This window comes from Taudactylus pleione, unplaced genomic scaffold (assembly GCF_031769625.1).
Source record: "Taudactylus pleione unplaced genomic scaffold, aTauple2 ptg000722l, whole genome shotgun sequence".
Lineage (NCBI taxonomy): Eukaryota > Metazoa > Chordata > Amphibia > Anura > Myobatrachidae > Taudactylus > Taudactylus pleione.
The window spans coordinates 73,719-96,796 of record NW_028285124.1 but is presented as its reverse complement, the minus strand read 5'-3'; the positions used below and the strand labels follow the sequence as shown (position 1 = coordinate 96,796).

Below are 23,078 nucleotides of genomic sequence, written 5' to 3'. Positions count from 1 at the left end.
ATATACTGGTGTCCCCTGGCAGACTTCATTAAGGGTCCCACCAAATCCATCGCTATTCTTTCAAACGGCACCTCTATGATAGGCAATGGAACTAGTGGACCCTTAAAATGTGGCCTGGGAGCATGATACTGACACTCAGGGCAGGATGCGCAAAAGTCAGACACCTCTTTATGAAGCCCGGGCCAGAAAAACCTCTGCATTATTCGCTCAGTGGTTTTCTCTACCCCTAGATGGCCTGCCGTTATATGACCATGGGCCAGATCCAACACTGTTCTTCTGTAGGCTTTGGGAACTATTAGTTGTTCCACAATATCTTCCCCCTTCTTAGTCACCTGATATAACAAATCCTGACACATTGCCATGTGGGGATAGGACAAAGGACTATCAGGGTCTACGGGTTTACCATCAACTACTTTTACATTCTCCCTGGCTTTTACAAAAGTAGGGTCATTCAACTGCTCCACGGCAAAGACCTCTCTTCTGACCTCTAAATCAGGCAGACGATCACCTGGCCCAACAACACTTCCCACCTCAATGGGAGGCACATCAGTTGGCGGGCCACCGTCACGTTCCGCATTCTCTAGTTCGCCAACCATAGTAGAAAAAGGGAATAACTCTGACTCAGAAGAAACTCCCTCCTCCACTACATCGACAACCTTCTCAAATGGATCGGGGTTGTTCACCTCTGGAACAAAACGGCTTTCCCACAACTTCCAGAAGTGAGCAAAGTCTCTCCCCAAAATTGCATCGTACATCAGACCATGCACCAAACCCACAGAAACTATAGCAGAACCACATGGTGTCTCGATGTTCACCTCGGCAGTAACATAATATCGAGTATCCCCATGTATGCAGGTCACACCAACAGTTTTCCCCTTACGCCTCAAGGGGTTCACCAGCTCAGCTTTTATAAGTGTCACCAAGCTACCAGAGTCTAACAGTGCCTCTACTCGGTTGCCATCTACAGTGAGTACACACATGTGCTTATCAGACTCAGCCTGCCGGTCAGCCATACAGGCTATCTGTGCAAAGAAAGACCCCCTGCGGTAGACATGAGCAGTATCACATTGCATAGGTTCAGTTGTAAGTGAACAATTAGCGGCAATATGGCCGAAGCCACCACATCGGAAACACGGAGTCATATTAATGTCTAGTCGTTTACGGGGCAAGAACCTTCCTGGCCTGGCAGGCCTGTCTCCTGGTTCTACACTCTCAGTCTTAGGTACATTCCACCGCCCAGCACCCTTCTCCCCTGGAACAGTTTTACCAGTGTCTGTGGGAGTTCGCCGGTGCGCCATCGGGGCTCGGTGGGGCATACTCATCAGCTCCTCAGCCGCCACGTACCTCTCCACCAGCTTGACCAACTGGTCCGCGGACTTAGGGTCTGCATGGCTCACCCACTTGCGCAGAGTCACAGGTAATGATCGCAGGTACCGGTCCATCACGACCCTTTCCACGATCTGTGGTCCCGTCAGCGTCTCGGGCTGTAGCCATTTTGAGGACAGATGGACGAGGTCATGCATCTGTGAACGTGGAGGCTTATCCCTATGGAACTCCCAGCGGTGGACCCGTTGGGCACGAACAAAGGTGGTGACTCCCAAGCGAGTTAGGATCTCCTGTTTTAGTTTTTTATAGTCCTTGGCATCAGCCAGGCATAAGTCGAAATAGGCCTTTTGTGGCTCCCCAGACAAAAAAGGTGCCACCAGACTTGCCCACTGCTCCTTGGGCCAACTCTCCCTTTCGGCCGTTCTTTCAAACGCGGTGAGATAGGCCTCCACATCATCGCCCGAAGTCATCTTTTTGAGGAAGTGACTGGCTCGTACGGAGTGAGTGGGGATGGGAGGACCAGTAGCAACATCTCTGGGCCGGGCGAGCAGGTGCTGTACCACCTCTTTTATGGCCTGGCAGGTTTCCTCGATGGCGACCTGTTGTTGCCTCTGGGCTGTCTCCAAGGCCAACAGTTGCACCCTGGTGGATTCCTGCTGAGCTCTGGTAGATTCCTGCTGAAGTTTGTTTGTCTCCTGCTGAGCTGCTGTAGCTTGGAGCAAGGCCTTAATAATGTCCTCCATTTTGTCCTGGGGTGTAGGTTGGAAGCTGAACCTTGCCTCTCTGAGCATTGGCTGACGTCTCCTCTATGGGACTCCAAGGACACAGCGTTATTTCCACACTTACAAATTGGGTGTCTGTCCCTTTAATTTTTAAATGGAAAGTTTTCCTCTTGCTGCAACTTCAGTGTGTGTGGTTGCCCGCATTCTCCACCATATTGTGACACAGTTAGGTTAGGGGGTCCCTCTCCTGGGTAGAGGACTCCTTTCTTACACACACACACAGCAGCAGGGAAGCAGCACACCAGTCTGGATGCAAGTACAAGCTGGTCGGCGCCAGTCTTTATTGTACAATGACAGAAATATAAAGAAAACATAAATATAAATCCTAGCCCTGTCGGGGCACTAACTTCACAGGTAGTTCCCTCACTACCAGAACCTGGCAGGGCCTAATGCCCTCGCCAGCAACAAAAGGACAGCACAACACTCACAGTTAGGTTTCCAAGTGTCTCTGAGCAAACTCCCTGTCTGCTCTCCCAGGTGAGACACTCAGCCCTAAACACACTAGGCTTATATTGGCCACTCTCAGGTGGAAACCCTAACAAGCCTGTTATCAGGCTGCGAGAACCAAAACCTGGAGTGGCCGTGGGTGGAGCCCTCCCTCTCCTCTCACCCACAACCCCCAGGTCCCAAACCGGCTTTTCAAAAAGCCGAAACTCAAGCCTGCTACACTGCAGACTTTCTCCTGGGGGTTTAAAACACATAAGACAGGAATCTGGGACAAATGTACCTGCCACAGACCACTTTACCAGTGATCCTATCACAATATATACAGTCAGGTGCATAAATATTGGGACATTGACAGAATTTTCATATTTTGGTCTCTATTCACCACCACAATGGCTGTGAAATAAAACAAACAAGATGTGATTTACCTGCAGACTTTCAGATTTAATTTGAGGGTAATTACATCCAAATCAGGTGAACGGTGCAGGAATTACAGCGGTTTGTTTCATGTCAAAGCCATTGTGGTGACTAGAGGCCAAAATATGAGAATTCTGTCAATGTCCCAATATTTATGCCCCTGACTGTATATATGTATATTATGTTCAGTTCGTCCTGTTTGGCAGCGACTGACTGAGGAGGGCACCCGGCCCAGGACATTGTGGAACCCGTGAGTGCCGGTGATCTAGACTTGTATATATATATATGTGCGACAGAGAGATGAACTACAAGAAGAGTAGTCCAGAGGAATAATAAACATGTATGCTGGAGGTATAAGAGCATCGTATGTGATAATCAGCCTGTATATTATAGTACGTGATAATCAGCCTGCATATTATAGTATGTGATAATCAGCCTGCATATTATAGTACGTGATAATCAGCCTGCATATTATAGTATGTGATAATCAGCCTGCATATTATAGTATGTGATAATCAGCCTGCATATTATAGTACGTGATAATCAGCCTGTATATTATAGTACGTGATAATCAGCCTGCATATTATAGTACGTGATAATCAGCCTGCATATTATAGTACGTGATAATCAGCCTGCATATTATAGTACGTGATAATCAGCCTGCATATTATAGTACGTGATAATCAGCCTGCATATTATAGTACGTGATAATCAGCCTGCATATTATAGTACGTGATAATCAGCCTGTATATTATAGTATGTGATAATATGAGATATGGTAAGAACTTACCCTTGTTATCTCTATTTCTACGAAGTCCATAGGGTTCCACAGGATACCTTGGGGTATAGGTGTGACGTCAGTCGCAGGGCACCAAAGAGTTAAGCTTTCAGCCTCCCAGGATGCACTAGGTCCCCCTCCTATACCCCGCCCCCAGGCCAAGGCACCTCAGTTAGTTACCAAGCCATAGGCCGGAGGAGGAGAAGGAAGAGAGAGAACAAAGATCTGGACACATACAAGAATCACATTCTCACCAGAGGGAGACGGAAAACCGGTGACCAGAGCAAAGCCCATCTGCAGCACAGGTGCGACAGGGCGGGAGTCCTGTGGAACCCTATGGACTTCGTAGAAATAGAGATAACAAGGGTAAGTTCTTACCATATCTCATATTTTCTACTTCAGGGTCCATAGGGTATCCACAGGATACCTTGGGGATGTCCCAAAGCAGTATCCTTTAAGGGTGGGGACGCTCCTGTGCAGAAAGGAGAATCCGCCGCCCGAAGGAAGCATCCTGAGAGGCGAAGGTGTCAAACCTGTAATACCTCACGAAGGTATGGACAGAAGACCACGTAGCAGCCTTGCAGATCTGAACTGCCGAGGCACCACGTCAAGCTGCCCACGAAGGACCCACAGACCTAGTGGAATGAGCCTTCAGAGAAGGAGGGACCGGTAGGCCTTCATGAAGATAAGCTTCAGAAATAGCCATACGGATCCAGGCTGCCAAAGTTTGCTTTGAAGCAGGCCAACCCTTATTACAGAAGCCATAGAGGACAACAAAGCGTCCGACTTCCTAAACAAAGAAGTGCGGTCCACATAAGTCCTTAAGGCCCGCACAACATCCAAAGAGGCCTCACCCACGGAAAGACCCGGTGAGTTAAAGGCCGGAACAACTATTTCCTCGTTAACATGAAACTGGGAAACAACTTTGGGAAGAAACTTGGGCCGAGTGCGGAGCACTGCCCTGTTCCCATGAAAAACCAAGAAAGGGGGTCTACAAGAAAGAGCCCCTAACTCAGAAACACGTCTGGCTGAAGCAACGGCCAGAAGGAAAACAGTCTTAGCTGTTAGCCATTTAATATCCACTGAGCCCAGTGGTTCAAACGGCGGTCCTTGGAGAGCCCTCAGGACCACAGCCAAATCCCAAGGCGCCACAGGTGGAACAAAGGGCGGCTGAATACGGAGAACACCTTGCATAAAGGTGCGCACATCCGGGATTGTAGCAATCCTACGGTGAAACCAGACAGATAGGGCCGAAACCTGTACCTTCAAAGAAACAAGGCGAAGCCCATGATCTAGTCCCGCTTGCAGGAAGGCGAGAATCCGAGACAGACGAAACTCCCGCGGTGCATAACCTCTCGGTCGACACCACTGGAAGAACATATGCCACACGCGATGGTATATCCTCGCGGAAGACGGTTTCCGAGCTCGTAACATGGTACGCACCACAGAGCTGGAAAACCCCCGGGACCTCAGCATGGCCGTCTCAATAGCCACGCCGCCAAAGACAGCCGAGTCAGGTCCGGGTGAAGACAAGGACCCTGAGACAGAATGTCCGGTCGTAGCGGCAACCGCAGAGGACTGTCCACGGACAGACCCTGAAGGTCTGAGAACCAGTGCCGTCTGGGCCACGCGGGAGCTATCAACAGGAGCATCCCTCCTTCCTGTTTGAATTTCCGGACTACCCGTGGAAGAAGGGAGACCGGAGGGAACAGGTATGTGAACCTGAACGTCCACCGGACGGACAGAGCATCCACCAGAGACGCCCCTTCGTCTCTTGTGCGAGACCCGTACACCGGCAACTTGTTGTTGTGCCGGGACGCCATGAGGTCGATTTCTGGAAGACCCCACCTGTCCACCAGTAGTTGAAAAACGTCCGGGTGCAGGGACCATTCCCCTGGATGAACGTCCTGGCGACTTAGAAAGTCCGCCTGCCAATTTAGCACTCCCGGGATGAAGACCGCTGATATGGCCGGAAGATTGCGCTCCGCCCAAACCAGGATCCGAGAGACCTCTACGAGAGCCTCCCGACTGCGAGTTCCTCCTTGCCTGTTTATGTAGGCCACGGTGGTAGCATTGTCCGACTGGACCTGCACCGGGTGACCCTGGAGAAACCGCTGTGCCTGCAGGAGAGCATTGAAGACCGCACGGAGTTCCAAGATATTTATTGGAAGCTCCGCTTCTGTCGGCGTCCACCTGCCCTGGAACAAGTGTGGACCCGAAACTGCTCCCCAGCCCCGAAGACTGGCGTCCGTTGTCAACAGGACCCAATTTGGAACCCAGAACGGACGTCCCTTGTTGAGGTGGGTCGTCTTTAACCACCACGCAAGGGACAGGCGAACCTCCGGGGTGAGCACAATCGTCTGGAACTTCAGAGACTGAGGCAGCCCGTTCCACTTGGACAGGATCAGGTGCTGCAGAGGTCTGGAGTGAAACAGGGCGTATTCCACCATGTCGAACACCGACACCATGGAGCCCAGTAACCTCATCGCCGAGTGTAAGGACACCCGGCGGCTGTGCAGACAACTGCGCACCCTTGACTGTAAAGCAGAGATCTTGTCCTCCGTCACGAAGATCCTTTGCTGTCCCGAGTTCAATAAGGCTCCAAGATGCAGAATCCTCCGAGACGGGATTAGAGTGGACTTCTGCCAGTTGATTAGCCAGCCGTGCCGTTGCAGCAGTGCAATGGTCAGGTCCAAGTGGTGTAACAGGAGCTCTGGAGATCCTGTCACCAATAACAGGTCGTCCAAGTACGGCAACATGCGGACTCCTTGCAGCCGCAGAGAAGCCGCCATGACCGTCATCACCTTGGTGAAACACGTGGTGCTGTCGCCAGGCCAAAAGGTAACGCCCGAAACTGGAAATGGTCGCTGCGGTTGCAAACCGAAAGAACTCTTGATGGCGCAAAAGAATAGGGACATGCAGGTAAGCGTCCTGTATGTCCAATGACACCATGTAGTCCCCAGGTTCCAGCTCCAGAATGATGGACCGTAGGGTCTCCATCCGAAACTTCGGGACCCGCAAAGACTTGTTGAGTGCTTTGAGGTTGAGAATCGGACGATATGACCCATTGGGTTTCTGTACCAAAAATAGATTTGAATAGAAACCCTGGCCCCTCTGGGAGAATGGAACAGGCACTATAACTCCAGCCTGGAGCATAGTGTGCAATACCTTCCGCAGCTCCGTAGCCTTGTTCCGGTCTGATGGTAGACCCGTGGTGAAGAATCGAGCCGGGGGTCTGTGCCGGAAGGAGAGGGCGTACCCGTGAGAGACCACCTCCAGAACCCAAGTGTCTGTCGTAGTGAACGACCAACACCGGGAGAACTGCAGCAGGCGGCCTCCCACCCTGGGATCCCCAAAGGGGAGACCCGGACCGTCAGGCCGCAGGCTTGTCATCTGGCTTGGGGGCCGGACGTCTGGTACTCCATGCCTGTTTCCGGGGCTTGCCCGATTTCTTAGGGCCAGCCTGTCGAGGAAACGACTGTGGTTTGGGCCTGCCCTGGGCCCTAGATGACCGAAAGGACGATGGTCCAGAACCAGAAGGAGCAGCGGCCGACGGGAGACAAGCAGATTTGGCTGCCGCCAGCGTGGCCACAATCTTATCCAGATCCGGACCGAAGAGAACTTCTCCGGTAAACGGCAACGCTTCCAGACCTTTCTTGGATCTGCGTCCGCCTTCCAGGATCGCAGCCACAAGGTGCGACGAGCAGCTACCGCTGCTGAAGAAATTCTAGACACCAGAGTACTAATGTCTAGAGCCGCCTCGTTGATGTAGGTGGCCGAATCACGGAGATTGCCAATCAACTCCGCTTGTTCGGCCGGACAGTCGGATTCAAAAGAAGCCTCTAATGAATCCGCCCAGCGCTCCATCGCTCTGGCAACCCAGCAAATGGCCATAGCCGGCCGTGCTGCCCCCCCTGCAAGGGAATAAGCGGACTTCAGGCAGATTTCTACCTTGCAGTCCGTAGCATCCTTAAGGGAGGACATGGATGGCATCGGCAATGTGGCACTACGGACAAGACGGGTCACGTGAGAATCCACCTGTGGAGGGGATTCACACTTAGCAAAATAATTATCCGCGAACGGATAAGCCACCGCCAGGCGTCTCTGCGGCTGGTATCTTTTGCCAGGTTGTTTCCACGCCTCCTCTAAATGGTCCACCAACTGACCCGAAAGAGGAAAGACTGTGGCATCGCCCTTCACATCTTTGAAAAAGGCATACTTAGATTTAGCCGCTGGGGGAACTTCGTCCTCAATCACCAAGGCTGTGCGGACCGCCCGAATAAGTCCAGGAATATATACTTTGGACTTAGCATCAGCGTCCTTAGTATGGAAAGGTTCCTGATCGTAAGGATCTAGAATCTCCCCATCATCAGACGTCCCTTCGTCATCCTCATAAGGAGCGGACAGAGACGCCACCGGCCTTTTATGAGACCGCATCACAGACTCCCCTTGCAACACATCCGACAAGTGCTGTACAGAACTCGTCAGGGAGTTAACCCACGTTGGCTCCTGAGAACCCGGGTGCGGGGAAATAGGGAGACTGTGGGGTACCACCAATTGTCGTGGGAACCCCTGCATGGGTGACGACACCACAGACTGCTGGGACAAACCCATCGGAGTAAACGCGGGCTGCGGAGCTAACTGGCCCACTAAAGCTGTTAACGCCTGAGCGAAACAAGCCCAGGGCGGCTCCTGTACCAGTGCTGTAACCGTAATAGGCCGCGCCATGGACAACACTGCCGGCAAAGGCCCTCCGCGCTACCCTCCCCCTCCGCTAACGGTACTTTGCACGTGGTACACTGTAGCCGGAGGGGAAAATCACTTTCAGACATGATGGCACCACGTATGTGACCTCTCTCACCAATTAAGTATTAAATAGGCGAGAGACCACCCTGCAGCACCGCACCGCAAGGGCTTTAGCAGAAAGAACAGGGACAGTAATAAAGCTGACAGTTTAGTGAAGAATAGTTACAGGCAGCGCTAGCACAGTCACATACAATGCAGAGAAATAACAATTCCTGCACTAACAGCGCTGATCACTCAACTACACAGACACAGGGCCTGGTAGGACACAGCGCTGCATACACAGACCTGAGCCACAGCGGAGGAGAGGTATGCGGGGGGACCCAGACCACGATGCTTCCTTCCAGACTTCCAGCAGCGTTCACCATGCGTTGCAGAGAAGATGGCCGCCGAGGAGCAGAGAGAAGCTGGCCTGGGGGAGGAGCGCTGACACAGGACCAGTCAGCACAGTGCAGAGAGGGCTGTGTGCAGCGGGGGAGGCGCCGGCTGTGAGACAGGGAAGGCGCGCTCCCCTGGCATGCATTTAACCCCTGGGACGCCGCAGCGCTACCGCTCTGCTGCGGTCCGCTGTCCCAGGGGGTAGTGGAAGCGCAGGTTGGTCGCCTGGCTCCACGCTGCAGCCAGTCCCCAGGGAGCCCCCTGCCTGGGGACTTAGGACCATGTGATCAGCGGGGACCCACCGCGGGACCCCGCTGCTTACCTCTGTCCCCCTTGAATCCGGCCATGGTCCGGAGCATCTGGGGTCACCGCTAGCTGTGACCCCAGACGCCCACCAGCATCCCCGGATCAGTACCGGCGTTCTGGTACCGGCGGGGTGTAGGGAAGACAGCATGGACGTCAGGACTGACTGTCCATGCTGTTCATCCAGTTGTGCAGCCACAGCTGCATGAAGAATAAGCTTCAGGGGCTCTTCTAGCCCCCACTCCAACAGGTGCACCCGACTCCGGCCGGGCACCAAACTAAACTGAGGTGCCTTGGCCTGGGGGCGGGGTATAGGAGGGGGACCTAGTGCATCCTGGGAGGCTGAAAGCTTAACTCTTTGGTGCCCTGCGACTGACGTCACACCTATACCCCAAGGTATCCTGTGGATACCCTATGGACCCTGAAGTAGAAAATCAGCCTGCATATTATAGTACGTGATAATCAGCCTGCATATTATAGTACGTGATAATCAGCCTGCATATTATAGTACGTGATAATCAGCCTGCATATTATAGTACGTGATAATCAGCCTGCATATTATAGTACGTGATAATCAGCCTGCATATTATAGTACGTGAGAATCAGCCTGCATATTATAGTACGTGAGAATCAGCCTGCATATTATAGTACGTGAGAATCAGCCTGCATATTATAGTACGTGAGAATCAGCCTGCATATTATAGTACGTGAGAATCAGCCTGCATATTATAGTAAGTGAGAATCAGCCTGCATATTATAGTACGTGATAATCAGCCTGCATATTATAGTACGTGATAATCAGCCTGCATATTATAGTACGTGATAATCAGCCTGCATATTATAGTACGTGATAATCAGCCTGCATATTATAGTACGTGATAATCAGCCTGCATATTATAGTACGTGATAATCAGCCTGCATATTATAGTACGTGAGAATCAGCCTGCATATTATAGTACGTGAGAATCAGCCTGCATATTATAGTACGTGATAATCAGCCTGCATATTATAGTATGTGATAATCAGCCTGCATATTATAGTACGTGATAATCAGCCTGCATATTATAGTACGTGATAATCAGCCTGCATATTATAGTACGGGATAATCAGCCTGCATATTATAGTACGTGATAATCAGCCTACATATTATAGTACGGGATAATCAGCCTGCATATTATAGTACGTGATAATCAGCCTGCATATTATAGTACGGGATAATCAGCCTGCATATTATAGTACGTGATAATCAGCCTGCATATTATAGTACGTGATAATCAGCCTGCATATTATAGTACGGGATAATCAGCCTGCATATTATAGTACGGGATAATCAGCCTGCATATTATAGTACGTGAGAATCAGCCTGCATATTATAGTACGTGATAATCAGCCTGCATATTATAGTATGTGATAATCAGCCTGCATATTATAGTACGTGATAATCAGCCTGCATATTATAGTACGGGATAATCAGCCTGCATATTATAGTACGTGATAATCAGCCTGCATATTATAGTACGTGATAATCAGCCTGCATATTATAGTATGTGATAATCAGCCTGCATATTATAGTATGTGATAATCAGCCTGCATATTATAGTACGTGATAATCAGCCTGCATATTATAGTATGTGATAATCAGCCTGCATATTATAGTACGTGATAATCAGCCTGCATATTAGTGTGTGATAATCAGCCTGTATATTATAGTACGTGATAATCAGCCTGTATATTATAGTACGTGATAATCAGCCTGTATATTATAGTACGTGATAATCAGCCTACATATTATAGTACGTGATAATCAGCCTGCATATTATAGTACGTGATAATCAGCCTGCATATTATAGTATGTGATAATCAGCCTGCATATTATAGTATGTGATAATCAGCCTGCATATTATAGTACGTGATAATCAGCCTGCATATTATAGTACGGGATAATCAGCCTGCATATTATAGTATGTGATAATCAGCCTGCATATTATAGTACGGGATAATCAGCCTGCATATTATAGTACGTGATAATCAGCCTGCATATTATAGTATGTGATAATCAGCCTGCATATTATAGTACGTGATAATCAGCCTGCATATTAGTGTGTGATAATCAGCCTGTATATTATAGTACGTGATAATCAGCCTGTATATTATAGTACGTGATAATCAGCCTGCATATTATAGTGTGTGATAATCAGCCTACATATTATAGTACGTGATAATCAGCCTGCATATTATAGTACGGGATAATCAGCCTGCATATTATAGTACGTGATAATCAGCCTGTATATTATAGTACGTGATAATCAGCCTGCATATTATAGTGTGTGATAATCAGCCTACATATTATAGTACGTGATAATCAGCCTGCATATTATAGTACGTGATAATCAGCCTGCATATTATAGTATGTGATAATCAGCCTGCATATTATAGTATGTGATAATCAGCCTGCATATTATAGTACGTGATAATCAGCCTGCATATTATAGTATGTGATAATCAGCCTGCATATTATAGTACGTGATAATCAGCCTGCATATTAGTGTGTGATAATCAGCCTGTATATTATAGTACGTGATAATCAGCCTGTATATTATAGTACGTGATAATCAGCCTGCATATTATAGTGTGTGATAATCAGCCTACATATTATAGTACGTGATAATCAGCCTGCATATTATAGTACGGGATAATCAGCCTGCATATTATAGTACGTGATAATCAGCCTGCATATTATAGTACGTGATAATCAGCCTGCATATTATAGTATGTGATAATCAGCCTGCATATTATAGTACGTGATAATCAGCCTGTATATTATAGTACGTGATAATCAGCCTGCATATTATAGTGTGTGATAATCAGCCTGTATATTATAGTATGTGATAATCAGCCTGCATATTATAGTACGTGATAATCAGCCTGCAGATCATAGTACGGGATAATCAGCCTGTATATTATAGTATGTGATAATCAGCCTGCATATTATAGTATGTGATAATCAACCTGCATATTATAGTGTGTGATAATCAGCCTGCATATTATAGTATGTGATAATCAGCCTGCATATTATAGTGTGTGATAATCAGCCTGCATATTATAGTGTGTGATAATCAGCCTGCATACTATAGTACGGGATAATCAGCCTGCATATTATAGTACGGGATAATCAGCCTGTATATTATAGTATGTGATAATCAGCCTGCATATTATAGTATGTGATAATCAACCTGCATATTATAGTGTGTGATAATCAGCCTGCATATTATAGTGTGTGATAATCAGCCTGCATATTATAGTGTGTGATATTCAGCCTGCATATTATAGTGTGTGATATTCAGCCTGCATATTATAGTGTGTGATAATCAGCCTGCATATTATATTAGGTACAGTGAGTCCTCTCTGAGTTCCTTTGCTCCCGGGGCCAGCATTATAGCATACATTACTTATAGTGTGCAAATGACGCACAATTACACTACTGTCCTGATGTGTGGGCTGTAACTTACTACACTGTTTGCTGCTGTCCCTATCCGGTCCTTTGCTGAGTAAGTCGCTCCTATTCCAGCTCTGCCCCACACTGTAACATTACCTGCCCTGATGTACACTTACCTCGGTGAGTGCGTGAAGCTGTCCCTGCTGGACACAGACACCCATGAACCTAGGAGAGAAAGGCATGAGCAGGTGTGATCACACAGGTGACTCAGTGGTTAGGAGCACACATCCTGTATACAGTGGTTCTGGATGATGGAAGCCAGCAGTATGAGGGGTGAGCACAGGACAAATACTGCGATACGGCAACTTGAGCCCGCGGGGGCCATATTCACCTCAGGATGTTGGGGTGACACAGTCGGTTCATCAGCTGCACTTCCCGTAGCATATTCGCCCGGTTACTTATCATCTTGTTCATCTTCAGCACCATGATCTGGCCGGACTGCCGGTGCCGCACCTGGAATATGATAGGATATGACGGTTACTGTTACAGACACTCGATGACAGCGCTGAGGAGCCGGCACACATACAATGCTGCCACCCGGCCACACACTTCAATGCACAACGGGCGATTGGTGCTGGGGCAGAGTGGCAGGGTCATAGCGTCACTGGGGCCGGCTGGTGCAATCAGAGGAGGGCAGAGCTGAAGTACTCATCCCACAGCATTATCCAACATAGCATAGTACAGGGGGGGGGGGGGGAGGGGGAGACCATATACTCCGGCTGCTGGTACTGTACACAATGCTGGGCAACATCTGCACAGTAATGAAAACCTTATTGTGTTACTGGTCCTCTGACAACTCCACTTTCTACAGCGGGGGTGACAAACTCGTGGCCATCCAGCTGCTGTGGGATTACATATCCCAGCATCCCAGCCACAGTTTCAGCATGCCCTAAGAGCAAAACGGTTGCAGTGCATGCTGGGATGTGTAATTCCACTGCAGCTGGATGGCCCGAGTCTGACACCACTGTCCTACAGCAATGAGAACCCAACTACGGGCTGTCTGACACCATCTACAGTATACACCTTCCTACTACTGGCTGAGACCATCTACAGTTTACACCTTCCTACTACTGCCTGACACCATCTACAGTATACACCTTCCTACTACTGCCAGACACCATCCACAGTATACACCTTCCTACTACTGACTGACACCATCCACAGTATACACCTTCCTACTACTGACTGACACCATCTACAGTATACACCTTCCTACTACAGCCTGACACCATCTACAGTATACACCTTCCTACTACTGCCTGACACCATCTACAGTATACACCTTCCTACTACTGCCTGACACCATCTACAGTATACACCTTCCTACTACTGCCAGACACCATCTACAGTATACGCCTTCCTACTACTGCCTGACACCATCTACAGTATACACCTTCCTACTACTGCCAGACACCATCTACAGTATACACCTTCCTACTACTGACTGACATCATCTACAGTATACACCTTCCTACCACTGACTGACATCATCTACAGTATACACCTTCCTTCTACTGCCTGACACCATCTACAGTATACACCTTCCTACTACTGCCAGACACCATCTACAGTATACACCTTCCTACTACTGACTGACACCATCTACAGTGTACACCTTCCTACTACTGACTGACACGATCTACAGTATACACCTTCCTACTACTGCCTGACACGATCTACAGTATACACCTTCCTACTACTGCCTGACATCATCTACAGTATACACCTTCCTACTACTGCCTGACACCACCTACAGTATACACCTTCCTACCACTGACTGACATCATCTACAGTATACACCTTCCTACTACTGACTGACACGATCTACAGTATACACCTTCCTACTACAGGCTGACACCATTTACAGTATGCACCTTCCTACTACAGGCTGACACCATCTACAGTATACACCTTCCTACTACTGACTGACACCATCTACAGTATACACCTTCCTACTACTGACTGACACGATCTACAGTATACACCTTCCTACTACTGACTGACACCATCTACAGTATACACCTTCCTAATACTGCCAGACACCATCTACAGTATACACCTTCCTACTACTGCCAGACACCATCTACAGTATACACCTTCCTACTACTGGCTGACACCATCTACAGTATACACCTTCCTACTACTGCCTGACACCACCTACAGTATACACCTTCCTACCACTGACTGACATCATCTACAGTATACACCTTCCTTCTACTGACTGACACGATCTACAGTATGCACCTTCCTACTACAGGCTGACACCATCTACAGTATACACCTTCCTACTACTGACTGACACCATCTACAGTATACACCTTCCTACTACTGACTGACACCATCTACAGTATACACCTTCCTACTACTGCATGACACCATCTACAGTATACACCTTGCTACTACTGACTGACACCATTTACAGTATACACCTTCCTAATACTGCCTGACACCATCTACAGTATACACCTTGCTACTACTGACTGACACCATTTACAGTATACACCTTCCTAATATTGACTGACACCATCTACAGTATACACCTTCCTACTACTGCCAGACACCATCTACAGTATACACCTTCCTACTACTGCCTGACATCATCTACAGTATACACCTTCCTACTACTGCCTGACACCACCTACAGTATACACCTTCCTTCTACTGACTGACACGATCTACAGTATGCACCTTCCTACTACAGGCTGACACCATCTACAGTATACACCTTCCTACTACTGACTGACACCATCTACAGTATACACCTTCCTACTACTGACTGACACCATCTACAGTATACACCTTGCTACTACTGCCTGACACCATCTACAGTATACACCTTCCTACTACTGCCTGACACCATCTACAGTATACACCTTCCTACTACTGACTGACACCATCTACAGTATACACCTTCCTACTACTGACTGACACCATCTACAGTATACACCTTGCTACTACTGCCTGACACCATCTACAGTATACACCTTCCTACTACTGCCTGACACCATCTACAGTATACACCTTCCTACTACTGCCTGACACCATCTACAGTATACACCTTGCTACTACTGACTGACACCATTTACAGTATACACCTTCCTAATACTGACTGACACCATCTACAGTATACACCTTCCTACTACTGACTGACACGATCTACAGTATACACCTTCCTACTACTGCCTGACACGATCTACAGTATACACCTTCCTACTACTGCCTGACATCATCTACAGTATACACCTTCCTACTACTGCCTGACACCACCTACAGTATACACCTTCCTACCACTGACTGACATCATCTACAGTATACACCTTCCTACTACTGACTGACACGATCTACAGTATACACCTTCCTACTACAGGCTGACACCATTTACAGTATGCACCTTCCTACTACAGGCTGACACCATCTACAGTATACACCTTCCTACTACTGACTGACACCATCTACAGTATACACCTTCCTACTACTGACTGACACGATCTACAGTATACACCTTCCTACTACTGACTGACACGATCTACAGTATACACCTTCCTAATACTGCCAGACACCATCTACAGTATACACCTTCCTACTACTGCCAGACACCATCTACAGTATACACCTTCCTACTACTGGCTGACACCATCTACAGTATACACCTTCCTACTACTGCCTGACACCATCTACAGTATACACCTTCCTACCACTGACTGACATCATCTACAGTATACACCTTCCTACTACAGCCTGACACCATCTACAGTATACACCTTCCTACTACTGCCTGACACCATCTACAGTATACACCTTCCTACTACTGACTGACACCATTTACAGTATACACCTTCCTACTACTGACTGACACCATTTACAGTATACACCTTCCTAATACTGACTGACACCATTTACAGTATACACCTTCCTAATACTGACTGACACCATCTACAGTATACACCTTCCTACTACTGCCAGACACCATCTACAGTATACACCTTCCTACTACTGCCTGACATCATCTACAGTATACACCTTCCTACTACTGCCTGACACCACCTACAGTATACACCTTCCTTCTACTGACACGATCTACAGTATGCACCTTCCTACTAAAGGCTGACACCATCTACAGTATACACTTTCCTACTACTGACTGACACCATCTACAGTATACACCTTCCTACTACTGACTGACACCATCTACAGTATACACCTTGCTACTACTGCCTGACACCATCTACAGTATACACCTTCCTACTACTGCCTGACACCATCTACAGTATACACCTTCCTACTACTGACTGACACCATCTACAGTATACACCTTCCTACTACTGACTGACACCATCTACAGTATACACCTTGCTACTACTGCCTGACACCATCTACAGTATACACCTTCCTACTACTGCCTGACACCATCTACAGTATACACCTTCCTACTACTGCCTGACACCATCTACAGTATACACCTTGCTACTACTGACTGACACCATCTACAGTGTACACCTTCCTACTACTGCCTGACACCACCTACAGTATACACCTTCCTACTACTGCCTGACACCACCTACAGTATACACCTTGCTACTACTGACTGACACCATTTACAGTATACACCTTCCTACTACTGCCTGACACCATCTACAGTATACACCTTCCTACTACAGGCTGACACCATCTACAGTATACACCTTCCTACTACTGCCTGACACCATCTACAGTATACACCTTCCTACTACAGGCTGACACCATCTACAGTATACACCTTCCTACTACTGCCTGACACCATCTACAGTATACACCTTCCTACTACAGGCTGACACCATCTACAGTATACACCTTCCTACTACTGCCTGACACCATCTACAGTATACACCTTCCTACTACTGCCTGACACCATCTACAGTATACACCTTCCTACTACTGCCTGACACCATCTACAGTATACACCTTCCTACTACTGCCTGACACCATCTACAGTATACACCTTGCTACTACTGACTGACACCATTTACAGTATACACCTTCCTAATACTGACTGACACCATCTACAGTATACACCTTCCTACTACTGCCAGACACCATCTACAGTATACACCTTCCTACTACTGCCTGACATCATCTACAGTATACACCTTCCTACTACTGCCTGACACCACCTACAGTATACACCTTCCTTCTACTGACTGACACGATCTACAGTATGCACCTTCCTACTACAGGCTGACACCATCTACAGTATACACCTTCCTACTACTGACTGACACCATCTACAGTATACACCTTCCTACTACTGACTGACACCATCTACAGTATACACCTTGCTACTACTGCCTGACACCATCTACAGTATACACCTTCCTACTACTGCCTGACACCATCTACAGTATACACCTTCCTACTACTGACTGACACCATCTACAGTATACACCTTCCTACTACTGACTGACACCATCTACAGTATACACCTTGCTACTACTGCCTGACACCATCTACAGTATACACCTTGCTACTACAGCCTGACACCATCTACAGTATACACCTTCCTACTACTGCCAGACACCATCCACAGTATACACCTTCCTACTACTGACTGACACCATCTACAGTATACACCTTCCTACTACTGCCTGACACCATCTACAGTATACACCTTGCTACTACTGACTGACACCATTTACAGTATACACCTTCCTACTACTGCCTGACACCATCTACAGTATACACCTTCCTACTACTGCCTGACACCATCTACAGTATACACCTTCCTACTACTGCCTGACACCATCTACAGTATACACCTTCCTACTACTGCCTGACACCATCTACAGTATACACCTTGCTACTACTGACTGACACCATCTACAGTATACACCTTCCTACTACTGACTGACACCATCTACAGTATACACCTTCCTACTACTGCCTGACACCATCTACAGTATACACCTTGCTACTACAGCCTGACACCATCTACAGTATACACCTTCCTACTACTGCCAGACACCATCCACAGTATACACCTTCCTACTACTGACTGACACCATCTACAGTATACACCTTCCTACTACTGCCTGACACCATCTACAGTATACACCTTGCTACTACTGACTGACACCATTTACAGTATACACCTTCCTACTACTGCCTGACACCATCTACAGTATACACCTTCCTACTACTGCCTGACACCATCTACAGTATACACCTTCCTACTACTGCCTGACACCATCTACAGTATACACCTTCCTACTACTGCCTGACACCATCTACAGTATACACCTTGCTACTACTGACTGACACCATCTACAGTATACACCTTCCTACTACTGCCTGACACCATCTACAGTATACACCTTGCTACTACTGACTGACACCATCTACAGTATACACCTTCCTACTACTGCCTGACACCATCTACAGTATACACCTTGCTACTACAGCCTGACACCATCTACAGTATACACCTTCCTACTACTGCCAGACACCATCTACAGTATACACCTTCCTAATACTGGCTGTTAGGGAGGGCTGAGGAAATACAATCACACCGAAATGTAACTATCATCACCAGGCCGGGAGTAATAGGCTAAAATGTATAATTATAATCACCAGGCCGGGAGTAATAGGCTCCAATGTATAATTATAATCACCAGGCTGGGAGTAATAGGCTACAATGTATAATTCTAATCACCAGGCCGGGAGTAATAGGCTACAATGTATAATTCTAATCACCAGGCCGGGAGTAATAGGCTACAATGTATAATTATAATCACCAGGCCGGGATTAATAGGCTACAATGTATAACTATAATCACCAGGCCGGGAGTAATAGGCTACAATGTATAATTATAATCACCAGGCTGGGAGTAATAGGCTACAATGTATAATTATAATCACCAGGCCGGGAGTAATAGGCTACAATGTATAATTATAATCACCAGGCCGGGAGTAATAGGCTACAATGTATAATTATAATCACCAGGCCGGGAGTAATAGGCTACAATGTATAATTATAATCACCAGGCCGGGAGTAATAGGCTACAATGTATAATTATAATCACCAGGCCGGGAGTAATAGGCTCCAATGTATAATTATAATCACCAGGCTGGGAGTAATAGGCTACAATGTATAATTATAATCACCAGGCCGGGAGTAATAGGCTACAATGTATAATTATAATCACCAGGCTGGGAGTAATAGGCTACAATGTATAATTATAATCACCAGGCTGGGAGTAATAGGCTACAATGTATAATTATAATCACCAGGCCGGGAGTAATAGGCTACAATGTATAATTATAATCACCAGGCCGGGAGTAATAGGCTACAATGTATAATTATAATCACCAGGCCGGGAGTAATAAGCTTTGGGTTTGGCAGCCCCGCTATTTGGGTGTTATAACCGCTGATGCAGCAATGATCATACACCACGTCTATGTGCTGCAATGTTATGTACTGTAAGGCAGGTTTTACTAATTTTGTTAATACTGTTTATGTACTTTGTAGGGCGCTGCGAACCCCTTGTGCCGCCAAATATAGGATAATACTAATTACCAGGCTAAAAGTAAATAAACCAGATGTAGAATTATAATTACCAAGTAAATATTGGCAGTTCATAATAAATATACATTATGAGAATGGGGTGACACAATCCCAGGGAGTCTCAGTACGTGACTATATGTGGACTCAGGAGCAGGTCTGGTGCCACCCGGTGGCCTTGTTATGTATTACACGGGCTCTGGAGTGAGGAGGGGTGATACATGGTTACAGAGCTGCCAGGAGATAAGGACGATGAGGGACTGGTACAGGCTGTAGGTAACAGGGCGTTCACCAGTATGAAGGTGTGACATACAGATTGCATTCAGTCTCCCATTAACCTCTTCCTAACACATTCCATTCACATTCCTAGTCCTGATGTGGCCCCGGAACAGGCTGGGAAATGCTTCGAAACGTTGTGGAATTGACCCTGTGCAGATATGGGGAGCACATACAGACTCCAAACAAATAGGGCCTAGCTAGAATTAAACCCATGACCACAGCCAGCACTGTGAGATAGCAATGTTAACCACTATGCCTCCTTATATATGTAAAATACTAATCACTGTACCATCCTATATATGTATATACAATGCTAACCACTCTGCTACAGTATTATGTTTATATATGTATATATTATATACATGTTATCGCACTTGACGTGCCCAATTAGACCGGGTTTAGCTGCGTAAAATGTCTAAATCCATCTAAAGTCCTGCTTAGGACGGCCAATCAGCAGTCTGGGCACCTAAACCTGGACTTTTCGCACATTTCTGTTCGGCACCTCTGGGAGCAGCGAGAAGAAAAGCCGGCGCCGGCGGCTATCGCAACCGAACAGAGCAACAATTTAATTCCCCTCACAGAGTCCAAAGATACATATGTGTCGGCACTCAGATATAAATAAGCGTAATGCCGGCAGGTCTAACACTACATTTTATATTTATCCCTGATGACAATATAGATAAATAGTGAAACGTTGGATTAGATCTGTCTGTGAGACTTATACCCTTCTCCACCAAAATCCCGGCTCCAACTCCGGACACTGAGCACGTTATGTCCCGGGTCCAGCCAGTCACACCGGACCCATGTCTTCCGTGAAGCCAGCCAATCCGCTGGTTTGAGGCATGACGGGTGTCACCGTGACCCAGGCAATGCAGTTTATACCGGACAATTACCTGGGTCCTTCCCAGGTTCAACCCTGGTTGCTACCATGGTCACATTCCCAGTGTCACCTGTACGGGGTTATTTCTCAGGGACCCTTTGAACCCTTAACGTGCAGTCATGTATATGTGTATATATATATATATATATATATATATATATACATACATACATACACACATATATACAGTCAGGTCCATAAATATTGGGACATTGACAGAATTCTCATATTTTGGCCTCTAGTCACCACCACAATGGCTGTGAAATGAAACAAACAAGATGTGATTTACCTGCAGACTTTCAGATTTAATTTGAGGGTAATTACATCCAAATCAGGTGAACGGTGTAGGAATTACAACGGTTTCTATATGTGCCTCCCACTTTTTAAGGGGCCAAAAGTAATGGGACAAACTAAACAATCCTAAATCTAACTTTCACTTTCTAATACTTTGTTGCAAATCCTTTGCAGGCAATTACAGCCTGAAGTCTGGAACGCATAGACATCACCAGACGCTGGGTTTCATCCCTGGTGATGCTCTGCCAGGCCTCTACTGCAAATGACTTCAGTTCCTGCTTGTTCTTGGGGCATTTTCCCTTCAGTTTTGTCTTCATCAAGTGAAATGCATGCTCATTGTATACAGGCTGTATACAGTGGGTACATATAGGCTGTATACAGTGGGTACATACAGGCTGTATACAGTGGGTACATACAGGCTGTATACAGTGGGTACATACAGGCTGTATACAGTGGGTACATACAGGCTGTATACAGTGGGTACATACAGGCTGTATACAGTGGGTACATACAGGCTGTATACAGTGGGTACATACAGGCTGTATACAGTGGGTACATACAGGCTGTATACAGTGGGTACATATAGGCTGTATACAGTGGGTACATACAGGCTGTATACAGTGGGTACATACAGGCTGTATACAGTGGGTACATACAGGCTGTATACAGTGGGTACATATAGGCTGTATACAGTGGGTACATACAGGCTGTATACAGTGGGTACATACAGGCTGTATACAGTGGGTACATACAGGCTGTATACAGTGGGTACATACAGGCTGTATACAGTGGGTACATACAGGCTGTATACAGTGGGTACATACAGGCTGTATACAGTGGGTACATACAGGCTGTATACAGTGGGTACATACAGGCTGTATACAGTGGGTACATACAGGCTGTATACAGTGGGTACATACAGGCTGTATACAGTGGGTACATATAGGCTGTATACAGTGGGTACATATAGGCTGTATACAGTGGGTACATACAGGCTGTATACAGTGGGTACATACAGGCTGTATACAGTGGGTACATACAGGCTGTATACAGTGGGTACATATAGGCTGTATACAGTGGGTACATACAGGCTGTATACAGTGGGTACATACAGGCTGTATACAGTGGGTACATACAGGCTGTATACAGTGGGTACATACAGGCTGTATACAGTGGGTACATATAGGCTGTATACAGTGGGTACATACAGGCTGTATACAGTGGGTACATACAGGCTGTATACAGTGGGTACATACAGGCTGTATACAGTGGGTACATACAGGCTGTATACAGTGGGTACATATAGGCTGTATACAGTGGGTACATATAGGCTGTATACAGTGGGTACATACAGGCTGTATACAG

The 23,078-nt window shown here is 47.0% G+C and overlaps 1 protein-coding gene across 1 annotated transcript in view; it reads right to left on the bottom strand.

Annotated features, from left to right (window-relative positions):
* Positions 1-23,078, bottom strand: part of LOC148477352 (uncharacterized) — a 144,897-nt gene that overhangs the window by 50,720 nt on the left and 71,099 nt on the right. Inside the window, exons 2-3 of the mRNA XM_088456852.1 lie at positions 13,059-13,180; positions 12,844-12,892 (exon numbers count right to left, since the gene is read on the bottom strand). Of these exons, the coding sequence (XP_088312978.1) occupies positions 12,844-12,892; positions 13,059-13,180 (171 nt within the window). The remainder of the gene's footprint in view (positions 1-12,843; positions 12,893-13,058; positions 13,181-23,078) is intronic.